This window comes from Macaca fascicularis, chromosome 12 (assembly GCF_037993035.2).
Source record: "Macaca fascicularis isolate 582-1 chromosome 12, T2T-MFA8v1.1".
Taxonomy (NCBI): domain Eukaryota; kingdom Metazoa; phylum Chordata; class Mammalia; order Primates; family Cercopithecidae; genus Macaca; species Macaca fascicularis.
In genome coordinates this window covers 127,694,180-127,713,018 of record NC_088386.1, presented here as the reverse complement: position 1 = coordinate 127,713,018, position 18,839 = coordinate 127,694,180, and the positions used below count along the sequence as shown (strand labels likewise).

Here is an 18,839-nt window from a genome sequence, read left to right as displayed (position 1 = left end):
GCATAACACCCAGGATTCTGTCCTGGGAGACCAGAGCTGTCTGGAACTGGTGTTAAGTGAACAGGGCTATGGACGAGGAGGGACAAATATGGGATTGAGAGGAAGACAACAGAGTTTAGTTTGACTTCATAGAAATTCCAGCAATGCCTCTACTTCCTCCAGAATAATGTCCAGACTCCATGGCTGCAATTTGGACTTAGTATTTTGGGTTTTTTCCCTTAAGAGACGGAGTCTTACTCTGTCACCCAGGCTGGAGTGCAGTGGCACTATCATAGCTCACCTCAGCCTTGAACTTCTGGGCTCAATGGGATCCTACCACCTCCACCTTCCAAGTAGCTAGGACTACAGGTGCAGGCCACCACACCTGGCAAATTTATTCTTTTTTTTTTTTTTTTTAGAGATGGGGTCTCTCTATGTTGCTGAAGCTGCTCTTCCCTGATCTCAAGTGATCCTCCCACCTTGGCTCCCAGAATGCTGGGATTACAGGTGTGAGCCACCACACCCAGCCCATGGCTGCAGTGAAAGCCCTTCCAAGTGTGCCTCCCTCCTAAGTCCTCTAGCTTTGTCGCACCCCACCCCCTTCACAGTCCAAACTCCCATGCCCGGCACAACTTATACCATCCCTCTCAGACACCAGGCCTATGCTCAAGCTTGCTCTTTTTTGGAATGCTCTTTTATTAGCCTGTAAAAAACCTACCAACTCTAAAAGCAAGGATTTCTGAAATCCAATGCAAAAAACACTAACCATAATAGAAAACATGGAACTATTGCACTATGTTAAAATTAAGAATTTCTGCTTGGCAGATGCAGTGGAGTACACCTAAAGTCTTACTATAGCTACTTGGGAGGCGGAGACAGGAGGATCACTTGATCCCAGGAGTTCGAGGTTGTAGTGGGCAATGCTGGTGCCTGTGAATAGCCACTGCATTCCAGCCTGGGCAACATAGCAGAGACCCCATCCCTCAAAAATATAATTTGTTTCAAAAGTCACCAGTAAGAGAGTGAAAAGACAAGCCACGCCTTGGAAAAGATATCTGCAAAGCATGTATCAAGGAACTCTATATCCAGACTGTAAAGAACTACAAATCAATAAGAAGACAGCCCAATTTTTTAAAGTTGGGAAAAGAATAGGCACTTCAGGAAAGACAACGTTCAACTAGCCAACAAGCATATTGAAAGGCGCTCAACATAAGGAAAAATGTAAATAAATACCTTAATGAGATACCACATTCAGCCAGAATGGCTACAATTAAGAAGAATGACAACAAAAATCCTGTGTTGACAAGGATAAGAGGCACCTAGAACTCTTTCATATTGCTGGCAAAGGCGTAAATTGGTACAATCATTTTGAAAAATTGGCAATGTCTACTATCACTGATCATGTTCATAACCTCCCTACACACCGGCAATTCCTCTCCTAGAAATGGGTGCAAGTGTCTACAAAAAGAAACATGTAAGAATGCTCACTACAGCTTTGCTAGTAATAGTCCAAAAAATAGCAACGCAAATGCCCACCAACAGTGGAAAGGTAAATTGTGGTATATATATACAACAGAATACTATTCAGCAGTTAAAAGGCTACACACAACATGGATGAATTTCACAAAAATATTGATAAAGTAAAAAAGCCAGACACATACTGTACATACTGTATTATTACATTTAACTGGAATTCAAGAACAGACAAAACTGATCTATGGTGATACAGTCAGAAGAGTGATTATCTCAATATGTAAGGAGGTAATACTGATTGGGAAGGAGCACTAGGCGTGCTAGAAATGTTCCATATCTTGATTTGGGTAGTGGGGACAAGGGTGTATACCTATGCAAAAATTGTTCCCATACTGTATGTCACATCTCATTTAAAAAAAAAAAAAAAAAAACTTTTTTAACACGGAAAAAAACTTCAAGTCCAAATGCCACCTTCTCCATTAAAGTTTTGCCAGCTGCAATTAACCTTTTCATCAGGGCCTCCTTAGCATTCTGATGTCGTTTCTTTTATGCCATTTTATCACACTCCATCTTGAATCTCAGTGGAGTCTCCTTATTTCCCTAAATAGATGTTTATCTTCCTGGTGGCAGTGACCATGTCCTTCACCTTTTACCCACTCAGTGCCTGACAAATAACAGGCTGAAAAGATATTTATTGAATTACATGGAAGAAAAAATTGGGTGAGTTCCCAGATGGGTGAAAGAGGGGACAGGCAGAGGAAGGAAGGCCAAGAGAAGGACAGAGGAGGTTTCCAAGGAAACCGTGGCTCACACTGCAATTTTACCTACTTCCTGAAATCACATTAAATGTCACCTTGAGTGGCAAAAAACAAAACACCAAGTCCTACCTAGGCTGAAAAAAAATATCACACTCCCTCACTTGAAAGAAATCCACCAAATAAATGCTACCTAATTCTGGGTGTTTCAACACTGGATAGGAAAACTGTTCAAGGAGAATAATTCACATTGCTATGCTGCTAAAAATATCACCTCCTTAGTGTGGTGCAAAGAGTCCAGACTGCAAGTCAGCCGACTTAGGGCTGAATTCTAACTCTGCCCGAATTTGCTGTGATCTGTGGCCAATCCCTTCGCCTCTCTGGGCCTCAATTTCCTCATACGTAACAACGGGGTAGATTAGCAAAGTCCCTTTATGTTTTGATATTCTGAGTATACAATCCATAGCTCTCCCGGTCCAAAGCAGGAATACAGCAAAACCCCCTGAAAAACACGTAAAAGGCGCCTCAGACCAACAAGCACGATTTGAAGAAGTCATTTTGTTATCTTTCACGGTTTAATCAGTGTTTTTGTTTGTTGTTAGCAGCCTTACCATGATTTGCAGAAGATGTCTGAGTTCCATGTAAACAGAAGTTAACTCTCTGCGGGCTGTCATCTTCTTTTGACGGTGAGAAGGGTCTTCCCGCTGGGTTTCAAGTCTCGGGATTCCGAAACCACCAACTCAGCGGGCGGGTTTGTGAATTTGCGCACACTGCGCGGCACACTGGAGTCTAAGTTACAGAGGAACCGAGTGCAGAGGATGCTGGGATTTGTAGTCTCCGGACCTCTTTGTGGTGCGCTGGGATCTGTAGTCCCCCGAGTGCGCCGCTGGAATGCTGGGAAATGTAGTCTCTGTCGCGTAGCACAGTGCAACCAGCTGCCGTCTCGAATGGCTAGTGTGCTCAGCTGCGGGAGCAGGTCCCTAAAGCCTCTGCAGATCCGAAGCCAACACTCCGCTGGGACAAACTCTAGGCAATAACACCAGATGAATATTGTGTCCTATGGGACTTCCCGGGGAGGGCCCTTCCCATTGACGTTAACAGTCCCCCTGCGAAGGCGCAGCGCGCTCCTACTGGCTGGTTGGGATGCCAATCGCCAAAGCTGGCTTTCCATTGGTTCCAGGGGGGCACTGCGAGGCTAGGGGGAAGGAGAAGGGATCAGGAGCGGGAGCTGAGGGGAGAGAGAGGCCGGTCCTGGTCTGGCCGCTGCGGCTGCTCGCCCGAGGTCTCCAAGCCGGGCTGCGGCTCCATCCTCGGCTCCTGGGCACCGTCTGCGAGGCTCCGCCGACCAGAGTGAGAAAGCCGCGGGCGGCGAGCGCCGCATCATGTCAGCCAAGGACGAGCGGGCCAGGGAGATCCTGAGGGGCTTCAAACTGTATCCGCCCGGGAGCGGGGCGGGGCCGGGAGGACTTGGGAGGCGGCCGCTCACTGAGGAGACTGGCTGGGGGCGGGGGCCGCGCCAGGTGGGCCCCGCGGAAGAAGGGCTGCGGGAGAGGAGAGGAAAGGAAAAGCGTGCCGTGCACCCGGCGGGACCAGGCGCGAGAAGCGCCCCCAGGGGCGTCCTGAGGGAGGAAGGGGACGTTGACGGGAGCCCCAGGGGGTGGCGGGTGGGGACGGAAGAGCTTGGGGTACTGGGCTGCGAGAGGTGCCGGGCGTCGCAAACGCTGTCGGAGAGACCGGCTGGGTTCCAATCCCCGGCCGGGACCCAGAGGCCGGGAGGGGGCTGCGGCCCGCAGGGAAGGGCTGAGGGGGCGCGGTGGGCTGATCTTAAAGTCTAGAAGCCTCTTTGGCTATAAGCCTACCCGAGGAGCGGGGAACAGTGACTTGGAGCGGGCGACCTTGTGTGGGACAAATACCAGTGCTTTTAAAACTCTCTCAGGGCCCCCACCGCACCGCACCCCACCCCCGTCTGGTTTCCACAACTTCTCTTCCAAACTTGTGGCTTCTTCCAGGGCTAGAGTAGTTGGGGGAGGTGGGGAAAGAGAAGTCCAAGATCAACCTCGTCTTAACACTCTTGGTCTTCTGAGGCATTGGTCACTGCTTCCCCCTCAGCGCCTCAGTTTCCTTTCCAGCAACACGAGGACCATAGGCTTAGGTGTGGGGTGCCTCGCGCTGGGGCTCCTAGCCGAGGTGTCTTTGCTCGCTCCTGTTGGTGCGGTTAATGCCTAGCTGTGGTGGAGCTGTCCAGCAATAGTGTGATGTCGCCGGGGCCACGGTAGGATAGTGGGGTAGAGAAATCATTGCCTCGGGCCTGTTGTGATGCCGCTCTTGCAACCTCTCCTTAATGTGGTAAGGAAGCTTTGTGTTTTCGTGGAGTGTGTTAGTCTGTCACCATATGATGCAGATGAAAAAATGCAAACTTGTATATTCAAATTTTCCATTCTCCTGCCGGCTTTAATCTCTGCATACATCCTGTCTGTAATCTATAGTACGGAACGTTCTTAAATTGCTCCCTCAGTGAAAAGGTAGTCACCGCTTTAGGACTCCTCCCTTGGAGGTTTAGTAAAGCACTGTTTTCTTGATATTCTGTTGTGTTTTCACAATGTCCATGTCACCCTTGCAAAATTTAATTGCTTTGCTATAATCAGAAACCAAGTTGGTAATACATTTTAGACCACAGTGCAAAAAGGAAGTTTTGGATGTACAAGTGAGATTTTTCAAGTGAAAATTGATCTAGGCTTTTAAAAAAACCTAAAGGCTGTATCACCTTTGCATACTACCATTCAGGATAAAGTTTCAGTACTTTCATGTAGTGATTTAGTAGCAGCCTCTTTAGAGCTCCATGTGCCTTTCTGTGTTTCTCTCCATAATGGATCATATAGGTATATAGGGATGACTGAAGTGCTGGAAAAGCTATTACATGAATTTTATTTTTCCCTCAAGTAATTTGTATTATTACTTAACATATAACAATGTAATAATATTGTTACTTAACATGCTGTGTAAGCAGTAAACCAGAAACTATGGAGAACTGAGAGATTTCAGAAGCAACGTTTTCATCTGATTGGAAATACCATATTGCTGAAAAGAAGAAATACCTTTTTAATGGCTTTTGAACAAAGCAGAAAAGTTTGAGCTTCTCACCTTCAGTCTTGGCTCTTGAACCTGTTAAGAAAGAGGATAAGAGACAAATACGGAAAAGAGTTTCAGAAAGCAGAATCTGTGTCAGCCCACTAGAAGGAAAAGCGAATCAACCAATTCAGTGATGTTAGTGCATCCAGAAACAGGCTTTCGGGGAAAGCTTGACCTGAGCTGATTAAATCCTGAAGCACCAGGGAAGCAGCCACATCAAAAAGTTAGCATGAGAGCAGTGGCGTGCTCATCCTCTGGTAGCCTTTATTGGGCATTTGTGGAGTAAGAGGGAAAAGAAAAGCAGGAATGTTAAGATATGCTACTACCTTCAGGAAAAAGTAAAATTAATGTTTTAGTAAGAAACTGACTATTGTCTACCTTTTATTGGGTAAATAGATTTTCCGAACTTTCTTTCAGAGTATCTGTTTCTGTAAGAATAGTTTATCACTACAAAAAGAGCACCATTATGTTCTCCCACCAACAGTGTTGATAGTACTCAGTTTTCCACGTTGACTAGGTCGGTCTTTTTTGTTTGCCAGTTTAGATAACAAATGATATATTGTTTTAATTGGTATTCTCCTGGGATCCCTACATCCATGAAAAGGTAATGTAGCATAGTGGTTAAGAGCTATACTGGACTATGTCGCTATACTGCCTGCATTGGAATTCCAGCCCTGCACTCCTAGTTGTGTGTCCCTGAGCAACTGCTTTAACCTTGCCTCAATTTTCTTATCTGTAAAATGCAGAAAATAATAGTATACTACCTATCGCATGGGGCTTTGAGAGTAAATGAGTTGATATCTAAAGCATTTAGAAAAGCACCTGATCTACAGTAAGCATTATGCTTTAGCTAGTGTTATTCTTGTTGTTATTAGATAAGTTGCACATCTCCTCTATTTGGCCATTTCTTTTTCTTCTGTAAATTGTTAATTTTGTTTTTGCCCATTTTACTATTAAATTGTTTATTTTTCTTATTTGTAGATGTTCTTTACATATTGTAATATCAATCCTTTGCCTATTATATATTTTGCAAATATTTTCTTTCAATGTATTGTCTCCTTTTTTGTTGAACAGAATTCTAAAATTGTCATTTCAAATTTATTTTATTTGTTTGAGATGAAGTCTCGGTCTGTTGCCCACATTGGAGTGCAGTGGCACAATCTTGGCTCACTGCAACCTCCGCTTCCCAGGTTCAAGCAATTCTCCTGCCTCAGCCTCCTGAGTAGCTGGGATTACAGGCACATGCCACCATGCCCGGCTAATTTTTGTATTTTTAGTAGAGACGGGTTTCACCATGTTGGCAAAGCTGTCCTCAAACTCCTGACCTCGTGATCCGCCTGACCTCTGCTTCCCAAAGTGCTGGGACTATAGGCGTGAGCCACCATGCCTGGCCTCAAGTTTATTAATATTTGCCGTCTGGCTTTTGCATTTTGTATCTTGTTTAAAAAGATCTTTCTTATCCCAAGATTAACTAAATATCCTATCTTTTCTTCTCTTTTTAATGTTTAGCTCTTTAATCCACCTGGAACGTATTTATACATTTGGTATAGGGTGGATATCTAAGTACTTCTGCTGTTTGAATAGCCAGTAGTTCCAGTACTAAGTACTAAGTCCGTCTTTTCCTCACTGTTTTGAAATGCCATCCTTGTCATATACTAAATTTTCATAAGACGTAGGTTTATTTTTTGATTATTTCTCTTTCATTGATCTATTTGTCTCTTCTTGTGCCTATACACATTTGGTTGAATTATTATAGCTTTATGATGTGATTTAGTACAGTTTACAATAGGATTGGTCTGTGACTAACATAATATGTGTGTTTAAGGTCCCTATAAATATTTATGCCCCTTTTATTCACATAGAAGCTTGCCATATGCCCATAGTAGATAGAAACATGAGGACTTGGCTGGGCATGGTGCTCACACCTGTAATCCCAGCACTTTGGGAGGCCTAGGTGGGAGGATGGCTCAAGGCTAGGAGTTCAAGACCAACCTGGCCAACATAGTGAGACCCCCAACTCTAAAAAAAAAATAATTTAAAGATACTCCGTAAGAGTGATGCATAAATCAGGCATGGTCTGAGTGAATTCAGTATAAGCCTTTGTATTTGCCATCAGTTGTTTCAAAAACAAAATCTTACAAGATTTTATTCTCATATCACCTTCACCCCATCTCACCCTACCTCTTTCAGAGTATCTGTTTTTGTGAGAAGAGTTTATCACTACAAAAAGAGCACCATTATGATCTCCCACCAACAGTGTTGATAGTACTCAGTTTTCCACGTTGACTAGGTGAATCTTTTTTATTTTTGCCAGTTTGGACAACACATGATACCTTGTTTGAATTTGTATTTTCCTGGATCCCTAGATCCATAAAAGGTAATATAGCATAGTGGTTTAAGAGCTATACTGGACTGTGGCGCTATACTACCTCTCAAGAAATGCAAGGCTCTCATACACATTAAGAACCTTGCATTTCTTTCTTGTTTGTTAAAAGCATAACATTTCCTAATTGTAAATTAATGTTATGAATGAAATGTTACTTGGGGAACAATATGATTCTCCTGCAAATATTTTGGATTTGATTTTAAGCAGCTGACATAGAGATTGATATTTGTAAATCCCACGTTTCCCGTTTCTTTTCTTCAACAAAGGTCTGTTGGGTGACTGTTATGTATAGGGCACTCTACACTTGAAGGATACAAAAATGAATGACTTACAGTCCCTTCTTTCCAGAAGCTTAACCAGCTTTATGTCTGTGTAAAAGGAATATCTTCAAAAGCAATGCATTTTTTAAAATTCTATTTAATTTTCCTATTACAAACTCCAGCTACCTAGAGTCACTTTTGTAAGTATTATTTAATATAGCCTTCTAATGTAGCTAATTTTTAATGTGTTTTTTATAAAAACGGAATAGTAAATATCACTTTGTAACTTACTTTGTTCACTTAATAATAGATTTACCATGTTTATGATTTCCAAAGATAATTACTTTCAGTTATTTTCACTGACAGATTTGTCACCGTACTCTTTTTTTTTTTTTTTTTTTTTTTTTGAGATGGAGTCTCACTGTTGTTGCCCAGGCTGGAGTGCAATTTTAACTCAAAATGGACAAAGGATATGAACAAGCAGTTCCTAGAAGAAAAAAGCAGATGACCAATGAATAAATGAGGAAATGCTCAACCTTGTTAAAATAATAGACTATCTGCCAGGTGCAGTGGCTCATGCCTGTAATCCCAGCACTTTGGGAGGCCGAGGTGGCGGATAGCTTGAGCCTAGAAGTTTGAGACCAGCCTGGGCAACATGGCAAGAGCCTGCCTCTACAAAAAAAAAAAAAAAAAAAAGCGCACACAAAAATTAGCCAGGTGTGGTGGCGCATACTTGTGGTCCCAGCTACTGGGAGGCTGAGGTGAGGGGATCACCTGAGCCTGGGAGGTGGAGGTCTCAGTGAGCCAAGATTGTGCCCCACTGCATTCCAACCAGGGTAACAGAGTGAGACCTTGTCTAAAATAATAATAATAATAGACTATCTCTTTATTCCCAATTAATTGACACAAATTTAAAAGATTGATAATATATATATCCTGAGAGTGGCACTGTATGAAAATAAAATTAAAAAAAAAAAATAGGCCAGGCACAGTGGTTCATGCCTGTAATCCCAATACTTTTGGGAGGTCATGGTGGGCAGATCACTTGAGGCCGAGAGTTTGAGACCAGCCTGCCCAACATAGCAAAACCCCCTCTCTATTAAAAATACAAAAAATTAGCCAAACATAGTGGCACACGCCTGTAATCCCAGCTACTCAAGAGGCAGAGGCAAGACAATCGCTTGAACCCAGAAGGCAGGAGTTGCAGTGAGCTGAGATCACACCACTGTACTCCAGCCTGGGCTACAGAGTGAAACTGTCTCAAAAAAAAATACATAAAAATTTATTTAAAAAAAAAAGATGCCAGGCACAGTGGCTCACACCTGTAATCCCAGCACTTTGGGAGGCCAAGGTGGGCAGATTACTTGAGGTCAGGGGTTCGAGGCCAGCCTGGCCAATGTGAGGAAACCTCATCTCTACTAAAAATACAAAAAATAGCTGGGCATGGTGTGGACAGCTGTAATCCCAGCTATTAGGGTGTCTGAGGCAGAAGAATCACTTGAACCTGGGAGGCCAAGGTTGCAATGAGCCGAGATTGCACCACTGCACTCTAGCCTGGGTGACAGAGAGAGACTCAGTCTCAAAAAGAAAATAAATAAATAAGAATATTCAGTGTTCACAACATTGAAGGAAAAGGGCACTCTCATTTGGTTTATATGTGTGTATAGTGTCTATAGAACGTAATTGGTATCTATCAAATGTTTACACATAACTGCAGTAGAGCATATAGCATGATGGTTTAGAGTATGGGCTCACTTCCAAGGTTTAGACTCTGAGCCTCAGCATCTGTATCTCATATCATCAGAGGGTTGTTTTGAGAATTAAATGAAACTGCATAAAAAATGTTTGGTTCAGTGCCTGGCATATAGTAATATCTGCCGCCATTCATTTTATTAATAATTACTAATAATAATGACAGGCTGGGTATGGTGGCTTATGCCTGTAATCCCAGCTCTTTGGGAGGCTGAGGCGGGTGGATCACCTGAGTTTGGGCGTTCAAGACCAGGCTGGCCAACATGGTGAAATCCCGTCTCTACTAAAAATACAAAATTAGTCAGGCATAGTGGTGTGCACCTGTAATCCCAGCTACTCGGGAGGCTGAGGCAGGAGAATCGCTGGAACCTGGGAGGTGGAGGTTGCAGTGAGCCGAGATCACACCACTGCACTCCAGCCTGGGCAACAGAGACTCCATCTCAATAATAATAATAATAATGACAATAGTGTTAATATGATTGTAAAGCCACTTATTTCTCTGAGATATAACTGATGACTTCATTCTAGTTATATTTTCCTACTGAAAAAAACTATGGTATTCCCGTTTTGCCTCTGAATAAATGATTCAATAGACATTGATGTATACCTCGTGTTTATCTTGTCTAGAAAATGAATCTCATTCTAATTTATGGCAGGTTAGTAAAAAGAGTTTGGGCTCAGAAGGTTTCTGAAAGCACCTTTCACTTGTGTTCTTACATTTCTTCTCCCATAGTTGGGTCCTGGAATCCCTGTATCTTCTTTCTCATAGTACCTTGATCCTTGACTTTGCTTCCAACCAAAAACTAGTTGGCTTTACATCTTCTATTTACTCACTTAAAATAAAGAATAAGAATGGTCGACTTATTAAGAAAAGTCGACTGTAGAACTTCTCTTGAATGTCAGTATTCCCTAGTACAGTTGCCTGGGCCAAACATCAAAAATGAATTTGAGGTTTATTATTTCCCATAATATAGTTTTTGTCTATCAACCCAAAGTCTTGGAAAGCAACCAGATATACCACTCATATAGCCCAATTTCATGTAGATTGTGATTGGTAGCTTGTTTCCTCATGCATGGACTCTTGAGAGTTTGATTGTTATCTTGAATGGATTAAATGAATATAATGTCCTATTGATTATCTTAGGATTCTTTTTTTTGTGTGTGACAGGGTCTCACTGTCACCCAGGCTGGTGCTATCATAGCCCACTGCAGCCTTGACCTCCCAGACTCAGGTGATCCTCTGCCTCACCCTCCTGAGTATCTGGGACCACAGTTGTGCACCACTATACCCAGCTAATTTTCATATTTTTTCTTTGTAGAGAAAGGGTTTCACTACATTGCCCAGGCTGCTCTCGAACTTCTGGGATCAAGTGATCTGCCCACCTTGGCTTCCCAAAGTGCTAGGATTACAGACATGAGCCTCCATACCTGGTCTTACTTAGGATTCTTTTTTTTTTTTTTTTTTTTTTTTTTTTTTGAGATGGAGTCTCGCTCTGTTGCCCAACGTGGAGTGCAGCAGCGCGATCTAGGCTCACGCCACTCTCCTGCCTCAGCCTCCCGAGTAGCTGGGACTACAGGCACCCACCACCACACCCGGCTAATTTTGTGTGTGTGTGTATTTTTAATAGAGACAGGGTTTTACCATGTTGGCCAGGATAGTCTCAATCTCCTGACCTTGTGATCCACCCGCCTCGGCCTCCCAAAGTGCTGGGATTACAGGCATGAGCCACCGCACCCAGCCCTTAGGATTCTTAAACAGGCATTCCTGCTTTTGCTTTTTGGAAGGAAGTTAGAGTATAATTAGATATTTATGTAGTCTTCTACTGACCTTCTAAGTTTCTTCCCAGGGTTGTGTATATGGTTTATAATGAAACATTATGGTAACTTCTGGAGAAATGGGACAGAACACGGTAAAACTCTCATGAAGAATTCCAGTTGTAATTATCACTACATTTGATAAAGGACTAGCAGTGGTTCTGAGGCTTGGAAGCTCTAGGTTCTTACTAGGGTTGACCTCAGTTTTGCCTCCCAGGCCTCACTTGTCAGCATTCTGCATCCACAAATCCTCATGTTATGAGAGGATTTGACTTATAGATCTATCCCTCCCTATTCCTGAGCTAAAGCCTAGCATCATAAGAAGGAATTTTAAAGGCCATCTTCTCCAGCAGCCTGACTATTCTAATAATTGCTTGAATGCGTAAAACTCAAATTGTCAAAGTTTTGAGAGCAGCATTCTTTCTTGCTTTTGACCTGCTTATAATTTTGGAGCTGGGAAGAAAAGCAAATATATTTTCTTACAGTCCAGTATCCACAAAGATTTCAATGGATTGGATTAAAGCACACTGTTTATGGCAAAGAAGGTGATGGTCTCACTGTAGGACACATGGGAGCTTGTTTAGTCTATAGCAAAGGGAGGCAGGGAAAAGTGGAGCTGGTGCAAAGGAGGGCCACTTGAAACATGGCATACATTCAATAATGGGGGAACTGAAGGAAGTTTAACCTAAAGATGAAAAGAGTTGGACAAGGGACATGAGTGTTCTCTTCTAAAGTTAAAAAAAAAAAAAAAAAAAAAAAAAAAAAAAAAAAAAACTGTTCTAAAGATGAAGAATTAAATGTTGCTGTGTAGCTCTCAGAGGAAGTACAAGATTTGGAGGGTAGAAATTACAGGTGACAGAGTTTAGGCCAGTTTTTAACAATTAGTAGAGTTACCTGAAAAAAGATATTTTCCAGAAAGTGTTTTAAGCAGCAGATGGATGCCTGTCTGTCGAGCGTTGCAGAGGGAAATTTTGTATGTATCAAATGTGTATTACGGTAGATGATCTCCAGAAATACTCAAATCGTTTTCCAGCACTACAATTCTTTGATTTGGTGACAGCCTCTCTTACAAGTACTCTTTTCAACAAATGTTTATATTGAGATGTGTTCTACACCTAAAATAGGCAAAACGTTTTTTTGTTACCTGATTATTTCTTTTTTGTTTTTGACACAACTCTTAGACACTCAGTATTGAAGTGTTTGGTTTAGTGCATTGTGGATACAACTGATTCAGAATCAAGGAGAGCAATTATTGCCTTTGAATTTAGATAACATTTAGAGAATGAAACCTGAATAGCTCTAATATAAATTAACACTGTAAATATAGCCACAAGAAGCAAGGGGGTGGTCTAGTAATATCTCATAATTCTATACTGCTTTTCGGTTTTTAAAGAACTTTGATATATTACTGCGTTATCACAACAACCCTATTCATTGGTAGCCTCACTTTATAGATTAAGGAATTGAGGATCGATGAGGCAGTGACTTAAATGAAGGCAGAACCTTAATTTAAGCCTTGTTTTGTCTTTTAAAAGTCCATCTTTTCTACGGTATACCATGGTGCCTCTCTGGAGAATTTATTCTTTTGTTGTTGTATTATTAATTTTGAGTTTTAAATTTTTCTCAGCTTGGCTGAGTGAGGTGTCTTATGCCTGTAATCCCAGCACTTTGGGAGGCCTAGGTGGGCAGATCACTTGAGGTCAGGAGTTCAAGACCAGCCTGGCCAACATGGCAAACCCCACAGAAGCTATTTGGGAGGCTGAGGCACAAGAATCACTTGAACCCAGGAGGCAGAAGTTGTGCAAAAAAAAAAAAATTTCTCAGCTCACTGCAGCTTTAACCTCCTAGGCTCAAGTGATCCTCCCACCTCAGCCTCTCAGATAACTGGGACTACAGGCGCACACTATCATGCCTGGCTAATTTTTGTGGGTTTTTTTTTTTTTTTGAAACAAAGTCTCGCTCTTGTCACCCGGGCTGGAATGCAATGGCGCGATCTCAACTCACTGCAACCTCCGCCTCCCAGGTTCAAGCAATTCTCCTGCCTCAGCCTCCTGAGTACCTGGGATTACAGGCACCTGCCACCACACCCGGCTAATTTTTGTATTTTTAGTAGAGACGGGGTTTCACCATGTTGGCCAGACTGGTCTCAAACTCCTGACCTCAGGCAATCCACCCATCTCGGCTTTTCAAAGTGCTGGGATTACAGGAGTGAGCCACCACGCCCAGCCAATTTTTGTTATTTTTTTAGAGACCAGATTTTGCCATGTTGCCCAGGCTGGTCTTGAACTCTTGGGCTTAAGTGATCTGACTGCCTTGGCCTCCCAAAGTGCTGGAATTAACAGGCATAAGCCACCATGCCCAGCCCTTTTTCTCAGTGTTTAAGTCACAGCCACATTTATTTTTCAGTTGAAAATTATCCTCTTCTAATGTGGTCATGTCCCCTATATTATTTTTTTCCCTCAATTCACCAGACACAGGGGCCAGGGTTAAGCCCAAGATAATGAATTTTTTAACAATTAAGAGTTACCAGAGGAAAAAAATACATTTTCCAGAAAATACTTAAGCAGCAGGTGGATATATTCTTGTTTTCATATTTTTTTCATCTTAAGCACAGTCCTCTTAAACATCGGCCTCTGTAGTCAAGAGATGGCTACTCATAGGGGTCTGATTAGCAACTTCAGTGATGATCAAACATAGGAGGTTGTTACTCAAGTCTGATAAGCACAAGATTGTGTCCATATAGTTTTATCCCATAAAGTAACACAAAATTTATCCCATGGTGAAGTTGTTTTCAGATGAGCAATTCAGATAATCTCGTTAATAGAAAAAAAAAAAGTGAAAAAGTCTTGGATACTAACATGGATAAGCAAACATTTCCTGGCATTGTTCAGAATACACAAGGCTACCTTGTGACCAGCTTATTTCAGTTTCATCCTGAAACCTTTTCCTTAAACATCTGTGAAAAATATCAGGTGAAAGTATATTGTGGGTAGCTTATAGAACCAACTCGAGGATTCCTGTTACAGAGTGTTATTATGCATTAGGGTTTATTTAAAAGGTCCATTAAGTATTTGTGGATTGAGATAAGAATCTAACAGACCATTTCCTTTTCTGTGATTCTCTGTTAAAAAATGTGGTCCCATCTGTGGTCCCAGCTATTCAGGAGGCTGAGGCAGGAGGACCACTTGAGCTCAGGAATTTGAGGCTACAGTGAGCTATTATTGTGTCTCTTCATTCCAGCCTGGGCAACGGAGCAAGACCCCATCTCTACAAACTATATATATGTGTGTGTGTATGTGTGTGTGTGTATGTCTATATATACATATCTGTGTGTGTATATATGTATGTATCTGTGTGTATATATATGTGTGTGTGCGTGTGTGAAAGAGAGCAAATTGTAGGATAGTCATAACTATGCCATGTGTGGCACTGCTACCTACGTGACTACTCTTTGTGAAAAGTATAGTTCTTCACCAGGTCACTGATAAAGATTAAGAAAAAGGGACTAAATCTGAGATTCAGCATTTTCATGAAATAGGAAGTGAGAAATGTAACTGTAAGCCTTCATTTCTTTTGAGCCATCTTCTGCCTAAGAAGCAAAGACAAGGGAACCAGAAGAGCTGCGTTCTGGTCATAGTGCTGCCACTTGCCATTCATTCAGACATTTGTTAACAGAATCTGTACGTGGTATATCATCTGCTAAACCAAAGAGATAGAAAATAATAAACCAGGCCAGGCGCAGTGGCTTACGCCTGTAATCCCAGCATTTTGGGAGGCCAAGGCGGGTGGATCACCTGAGGTCAGGAGTTGGAGACCAGCCTGACCAATAGGATGAAACCCTGTCACCACTAAAAATACAAAAATGAGCCGGGCATGGTAGCATGTGCCTGTAATCCCAGCTACTCGGGAGGCTGAGACAGAATCGCTTAAACCCGGGAGGAAGAGGTTGCAGTGAGCTGAGATCATGCCATTGCACTCTAGCCTGGGCAACAAAAGTGAAACTCCATCTCAAAAAAAGAAAATGATAAACCAGTTTCCATGACCAAATAACTTATATAAGGGAGAGAGAAAGAGACCATAACAATCAGAATACAATGTGTGAAGTGCCTAGTAGTATCAAGTGCTGTGGAAACTCAGAGAAAGGATGACTACTACTAGGGGTGTTGTGGAAGACTTCAAGAATTATCACTTGAGGTTGGGCGCAGTGGCTCATGCCCGTAATCCCAGAACTTTGGGAGGCCGAGGCGGGCGGATCACTTGAAGTCAGGAGTTGGAAACCAGCCTGGCCAAAATGGTGAAACCGTGTCTCTACTAAAAATACAAAAATTGTCTGGGTGTGGTGTTGCACGCTTGTAATCCAAGCTACTCGAGAGGCTGAGGCAGGAAAATCGCTTGAACCCAGGTGGAGGTTGCAGTGAGCCGAGATCATGCCACCGCACTCCAGCGTGTACGACAGAGGGAGACTCCATCTCAACAACAACAACAAAGGATTATCACTTGAATAGGATCTTAAAAGATGAGGTGGTGCCTAGTTTAATCTTTATGATAGTACGGAGTAACAAAGAGGAAGGAAAGTATTTCAAGAGTGAGTTGGAGTCAGGAATAAGGAAGGATAAGGACCAAACAAATCCTTGGAATTCATCAAAATTTTATTCATTAATGATATTTAAGAATCAGCTGAGAGTCCTATGATACCTTATAGGTCATTGTGATCTTTTAACAATAATAGATAGTGGCAGGGTACAGTGGCTCACACCTGTAATCCCAACACTTTGGGAGGCTAAGGTGTATGGATCCCTTGAGCTCAGGAGTTTGAGACCAGCCTGGGCAACATAGTGAAACCCTGTCTCTACCAAAAATACAAAAATTAGCCAGGCATGCTAGCATGTGCCTGTAGTCCCACCTACTCGGGAGGCTGGGGTAGGAGTATCGTTTGAGCCCAGGAGGCAGAGGTTGCAGTGAGCCAAGATTGTGCCACTGGCTACTGCACTCCATCCTGGGCCACAGAGCAAGACCCTGTCTGGAAAAAAAAAAAAAGAATAAAGAAACAAAAGTATAATCTTTCAAGATTGGAAAATGAATAAAATATATGAGGAAATAAAGTCAGCAAGAATAGATTACTCTTTCAAGAAATCTGGTGACCTAAGAAAGCAGATATTAGGGGAGCAGCTTGAGTGGGTAGATAGAATTCATTACATAATGGAAATCACTTATTTAAGCCATCTAACTTTGTACAAGTCACTTAATAGCTGTAAAACAAGGATAATGCAGCCAGGCGCCGTGGCTCACGCCATAATCCCAGCACTTTGGGAGGCCAAGTAGGATGGATCATGAGGTCAGGAGACGGAAACCATCCTGGCTAACACGGTGAAACCCCGTCTCTACTAAAAATACAAAAAATTAGCCGAGCATGGTGGCGGGCGCCTGTAGTCCCAGCTACTCAGGAGGCTGAGGCAAGAGAATGGCGTGAACCTGGGAGGTGGAGCTTGCAGTGAGCCGAGATCGCATCACTGCACTCCAGCCTAGGCGACAGAGTGAGACTCCGTCTCAAAAAAAAAAGCAAGGATAATGCATGCTGTTTGATGGAGATGTTATGAAATTTGAATGAAATAATACATGCCAACTCAATTTAAAAAACCATAGCTCTTCAAATTCACTATGCTTGCTATTACATTATTACAATCATTATTTACCTTTGCTTTAAGGTTTAGCATTGCAATCTGTTTTGTAAATTTATAGATTTCATGTTTCAGGATATCAGAAAAGTCAGAGCCTTAGTGATTGTTTTTTACTTCAGCTTAGATACCTGAAAGCCCTTTTTCATAATTCTGGGAATTAATTGTGGCTCTTGGAGTGACAACAGAAGAAACCCCCCAGATGACACTTATTAGCTGGAAAACCAAAATCATCTTTGACTTTGCTTTTTTTTTTTTTTTTTTTTTTTTTGAGACGGAGTCTTGCTCTGTTGCCCAGGCTGGAGTAGTGCAGTGGCGTGATCTCGGCTCCCTGCAACCTCCACCTCCCGGATTCCAGCAATCTCCTGCCTCAGCCTCCCGAGTAGCTGGGATCACAGGCGTGTGCTACCACGCCCAACTGATTTTTGTATTTTTAGTAGAGACAGTGTTTCAGTTGGCCAAACTGGTCTCAAACTCCTGACCTCAGGTGATCTGCCCTTCTCGGCCTTCCAAAGTGCTGGGATTACAGGCATGAGCCACCCTGTCCAGCCAGCTTTTATTTTTTTAAGGGTTATAATTTGAAGGAGTTGAGTTTCTTCCCAATACTATAGCATTTTTTAAAAACTGGGTGAAATTCAGGCGTCTCTGGATGTAGATTTTGATAGGATTCAAGGCAATATCCCTGTGCCTCCAAATAACCTGAAAGAAACAGTGGCCCTTTTGAGAACATGCCCTTGGGAAAAGGCCTTGTATTATCTCTTCTTCAATCAGGAGGTGCTGGGAAGCAAATAAAAGTGCAAAGGGACCTCTAAGAATCTCTTTGGATATGTCTCTTCTAGCTTGCTTCTGACCAGTTCCAGGCACATAACTGTACATGTCAGTAGGATAATGGGCTGACTAAAAGAGAGGTTTGTTTTATTGTTTGACTTTGCTAGGGAGAAGACTGTGTTGTGTTTCATAATACTGATCTTTTTCTCATTACTAAATTACTTGCCTCCACTGTTTCCCAGGCCAGTTTGAATTTTGATGGTATACTTTCCAAGCACTGTAACTTTGCCAGCACAAGAGTATTATTTCACAGGGATACCACCACTGATTACAATGCTGCATATTATGTTTCAAGGATACTGAAACCTGGGTTCTCAGAGATCCATTTATATTTTCTCACCTTATCCCCCATAAATGGGAAAATCACTGGGAAATTATTGGGTGGAGAAATGCATTTAAATGGCCGTGAATTAGAATTGGTCATTAAGAAGGTACTAAAGGCAGAATGCTCTGTATAACCAACACTAAGGCAGAAGCATAAGAGGGCTCTGACTAAGTGGTATTTAAGAATTAATGAAGAAAGTGGGAGTAAGAGAAGGAAATGAGTTCAGAAAGGAAACAAGGAGGAGAGAGTTTGAGAAGGGAGAGATCATAAAGGCAGAGTGTGAAAAGATAGAGAACAGGAAGAAAAAAGCCACAACCAAAAACTATGAAAACAGAGTAAAGACAGACAGCCCTGTAATGAAAATGCTCAGGATACCACCAAATAGAAACTCCGTTTGTTTACTGCTAGTCATTGCAGCTGCTTCCACCCCAAAGTAATGAGAAGGGAGAGGTTTTTCTTTAT

General features: G+C 42.4%; 2 protein-coding genes across 12 annotated transcripts in view; one reads left to right on the top strand and one right to left on the bottom strand.

Annotated features, from left to right (window-relative positions):
• COPS7B (COP9 signalosome subunit 7B) overlaps window positions 1-2,974 on the bottom strand; it is a 28,070-nt gene extending 25,096 nt beyond the window's left edge. For all 9 annotated transcript variants that reach the window (XM_065526240.1, XM_065526241.1, XM_074010503.1 and 6 more), the window contains exon 1: window positions 2,819-2,974. Coding sequence is in view for 4 of the 9 variants with exons in the window: in XM_015432957.3 (XP_015288443.1) it covers window positions 2,819-2,881 (63 nt within the window). In the remaining 5 variants the exon portion in view is untranslated. The remainder of the gene's footprint in view (window positions 1-2,818) is intronic.
• Window positions 2,975-3,424: 450 nt separating this feature from the next.
• PDE6D (phosphodiesterase 6D) overlaps window positions 3,425-18,839 on the top strand; it is a 55,299-nt gene continuing 39,884 nt past the window's right edge. For 2 of the 3 annotated variants that reach the window (XM_015432959.3, XM_005574606.4), the window contains exon 1: window positions 3,425-3,639. In XM_015432959.3, the coding sequence (XP_015288445.2) occupies window positions 3,590-3,639 (50 nt within the window). In that variant the 5' untranslated portion in view covers window positions 3,425-3,589. Of the gene's footprint in view, window positions 4,554-18,839 lie in introns of all 3 variants that reach the window. The other variant, XM_065526245.2, reaches the window with a different exon arrangement.